This window comes from Zerene cesonia, chromosome 19 (genome assembly GCF_012273895.1).
Source record: "Zerene cesonia ecotype Mississippi chromosome 19, Zerene_cesonia_1.1, whole genome shotgun sequence".
Classification (NCBI taxonomy): domain Eukaryota; kingdom Metazoa; phylum Arthropoda; class Insecta; order Lepidoptera; family Pieridae; genus Zerene; species Zerene cesonia.
Window position 1 is genome coordinate 4,238,208 of NC_052120.1, and position 4,115 is coordinate 4,242,322.

At 31.1% G+C, this 4,115-nt stretch overlaps 1 protein-coding gene across 2 annotated transcripts in view; it reads left to right on the forward strand.

Moving 5' to 3' along the window:
• The first annotated feature begins 658 nt into the window (after positions 1–658).
• Positions 659–4,115, forward strand: part of LOC119834453 (pre-mRNA-processing factor 40 homolog A) — an 11,175-nt gene continuing 7,718 nt past the window's right edge. For both annotated transcript variants that reach the window (XM_038358816.1, XM_038358817.1), the window contains exons 1-7: positions 659–916; positions 1,182–1,397; positions 1,847–2,002; positions 2,889–3,037; positions 3,351–3,508; positions 3,621–3,748; positions 3,906–4,054. In XM_038358816.1, the coding sequence (XP_038214744.1) occupies positions 914–916; positions 1,182–1,397; positions 1,847–2,002; positions 2,889–3,037; positions 3,351–3,508; positions 3,621–3,748; positions 3,906–4,054 (959 nt within the window). In that variant the 5' untranslated portion in view covers positions 659–913. The remainder of the gene's footprint in view (positions 917–1,181; positions 1,398–1,846; positions 2,003–2,888; positions 3,038–3,350; positions 3,509–3,620; positions 3,749–3,905; positions 4,055–4,115) is intronic.

Consider the following 4,115-nt stretch of genomic DNA (forward strand, 5'->3'; position numbering starts at 1 on the left):
GCCAAACCAACGCTTTTTTTAGGTATGACATGAGCCAAAATTGACAAATAACAACTTTGAATCAGTGTTGCTATGTTATACTAATGTCTCATACACACGTAAAGATTTATCGTCGCGATTTCAGACTGTGCAGATAAATCGAACGTTCCACTATCATTATATTGTAACATTCAAATTGCTTTTGAAATATTTCCTATTGGTGTGTACAATAATGCTTTATTCATCCATTCATTCATTCATTCATTCATTCAAATTGTTTGTTCGTCATTTATTTATGTATAATTAATTAAACAAATTTTGATCCTCAATTTAACCCCCCTCACCATAGACTTATTGTTTTATTATTAAAATAAATGTCGAACATCAATTTGAATGTTAGAACAATAAAAAACAATCAAGGAACTAATGATTAAAAAAAAAGTGAAAAAATAAAAAAATTATTTGGGGCCAAATTCAGTGAGCAATCGATTAGCATTTAATACAACTTTATAATCAGCAGAACTAATTCAGAATCTGTGGTTGTGACCAGAGAGTATGTTATGGTACATCTGTTTAAGTTAAATTTCCCGTATTCATAAAAGTATTTTGTGAATTAACGGAGTATCTAGTTTTTAATCTGTGCGACTAACTAGTTCTTTATGTAGTGAAAAGTTCTTAATCTGTGGTCGCGACAGGCCGAGACAGAGACACCAAAGAGTAGTATAATAATACAGAGAGAGACTGTTGAAGTCTTGAGTAGTTTTTGCTTTTGGAGAAACCGGTGATATTAGCCACTGAAATATCATTGGAATAAGAATAACTTTAGATACTATAAAGCCGACACATAATTCTATTATTCTACCAATTCATTATTAGGCCAGAACTGTGTTGTGCCTTTCAATGGAATAGTCGTTGGATTAGGTATTGATACAACATGGTAAGATCATAATTGTAACTCGATTTTATATAAGTATGATTTTAGAATTATTTATATTTTCTAATAAATATTATACCATGTACCTAGTAGGTGTATACATATGTTTTAAATTTGATTTATAGAATTTATCTTTTGTATAAAATTTTAGAACTACTGAATATTTTTCTTATTATACCACAATATTAAATATTGGAAATGAATGTTCCTCGTAAGATTTGTTTAGAAGTGGACTAAATGAAATAATACCATTGGTTTACAATTTCAGGATACTTCAAGAACAAGCTCTCCTGGTATGATGGCACCAGCGCCAATGTTGCCACCACCTATGCTAGGTGGTATGCCTCCTCCGATGCCTCCAGCTGTTGCCATGCCTCCTGTGCCTGGCATGCCACCAAACATGGCTGGTATCCCTCCTCCAATGGGGTTTCCTCCAATGATGCCATTTTCTATGCCACCACCTGGTTTTCCACCATTCAAGCCAGTAAGTAAATATGTCTAGTAGTATGTGTGAGTGGTGATTTCTTTTTTCTGTCTTGTACTCCTACATGTATACATTGCTATGAAGAATTGGCAACATATGTAAAACAGCCCTTTGATGTGCTTAGCATATTATTTTTTTTATTAATTTAACTATTTCACATACCTGGTATGTGTGTGTGTACGCTAAATATTTAGTATATCATAAAAAGAATAAAATGGAGAGATGGTTAAAGAATAGGAAACATTCATTCATGGTAACACTTGACCTTTCCTCTACTCATGATCTCACTTCAACAATTTAATTTCTTCTACTTTTTTGATTTTATGTGTCTAAGGCTCACTTAAAAATATCTCATTTGAATGCTAAAATCTAAACAATCAATAAAGAATTCAGATTGTGTTGTAAATGCAAATAAGTATTTTTAATTTTCACTTTCCATCAAACACTAGGACATGAGTGCACCGGCTCCTGAAATATCACCCATGGCTAACCAGAACAGTCCATGGTCTGAGCATAAAGCACCAGATGGACGCACATACTATTACAATTCTATAACAAAGCAGAGCCTTTGGGAAAAACCAGATGATTTGAAAACTGCAGCTGAGGTAACTGTCCAAACTTTACTAAGCTGTATTTTATTGAAATTATTGACTTATCCTATTAATATTTATTATTAGACTTATTTCCTTTTTTAGTCAGTTATTTATTTTTTCAGTCATTAAATTTTTTTAAAACGTTAATATTTTATACTTATAATGTAAAGCTGATGAGTGTTTGTTTGAATGCACTTTTACCAGCAACTACTACACCAATTTTTTTTTTATATCATGGCGGACAACTGAGCTTTCAGTTCATCTGATGATAAGTGATCCCCACTGCTCAAGTTCATTCACATGGGTAGTGCGTCTGCAAATGTGAAGCCCACTTTTAAGGGGCAGGTGATAAGGATGGACGATTGGAATATGGGAATGGATTGGTAAGGGTTAGGAAAAGGAAATGGTCCCCCAGCCGCTTTACTCACAGTAGGAAACACATTAGAATGCTACTATTGAACACCTATTTACACTATTTTAATATCTGAGATCATGTACATAGTATAAAAAATATCAGATTAGAACAAAAGTATTTTCGTATTTTAAATGTATTATTAGTTATCAAACTAAGTAAGTAGAGTAAGTAACATAACGTAAATAAGGCTGTACTGAATGTAACTAACTAGTATTAATACCATTAAATGTGACATTCTGATGATGCTATAAATAAATAAAAAAACTGCGTCCCGCCATTTTAATTTTTTTTGTAATTTTTATTAATTTACATATAGTATAAATAAATAAAAAATTATATATACATAAAAAAATATTTTCCTTTGTATGAACAATGCAAAAATACTTTTTCCCTGGTAATATGTATATGATCTCTGAGTGAAAATGATTGTGAAGGTTTTCTTAATATTTTGGTTTCTATGCTACTGTTTACTATAAATTACAGAAACTTTTGTCATCTTGTGTCTGGAAAGAGTACACAACAGATGCTGGCCGTGTTTACTATCATAATATTGAGACAAAAGAATCCAGTTGGGTGATTCCAAAAGAATTACAAGATATCAAAGATAAAATTGCAGCCGAAGAGGCAACTCAGTAAGTTAAGAGACTGTGTTCTACTTTCCTTCATTTTAGACCCTCAATCTGACATTGATTGATATCATGTTATATTATATGAATAACCTCAAAGAATCATGATTATTTCAAAAATTTGATGGAATAGAAATAATTTCATTGTGTGCATGACTTGTTTTTATTATTTACTTATATTTTTCATTTATTAAAAAATTATGTTTCATTTAATGTTATAAAAGATACCAAAAACCTAAGTATTTAATGTTTAGTTTTATAGCTAACCTAACCTAACCTAACCTAACCTAAGTATTTGTTATGGTTTTAAAAATTTCAGAACTGGTTTAAATGCAGAATTACCTACTGGTGATGTACCTTTGCCTTCATCACCTGCCACAGGTGCAACTGGGAGCTCAGCCTTGGATGAAGCAATGGCCAAAACTTTAGCTTCCATTGATCCTTCTTTAGCTAATGCCATTCCGATACCTGATGAAAGTGAGAAAGATTATTGTTATTATTTTATTTAAACTAATATATGAAAAATTTTAGTCTTCAAAGAAAGACATAAATATGCCTCAATTATATATAACAATAATGTTTTTAACAGTCAAACCTGAAGAAATTGCAGCACCACCACTTATGAATGGCAGTGAAGGATCAGAATTACCACCTGAATTCCAGTACAAGGATAAAAAAGAAGCCATAGAGGCCTTTAAGGAACTTTTGCGTGATAGGGTAATTAAAACAATAGATTGTATGATATGCTGTCTGTTGTAAATATTTAAAAAAGTTTTCACTTCATGACGGTCTATGATAATATTAATTAACTTATTAAAATTTAGATAAAATTTATGATTTGAAAATCATTATTATTGTTAACTTTTTTTTATAGAATGTGCCATCTAATGCATCATGGGAACAATGTGTTAAGATAATATCAAAAGATCCACGTTACACTACATTCAAGAAATTAAGTGAGAAAAAACAAGCTTTCAATGCTTACAAGACACAAAAGCTTAAGGATGAGCGAGAAGAACAGAGGTTGGAATTCATAAACATCATTAAAAATCTTATTTTCACTTTAATTTTTTGTTTTATGGCA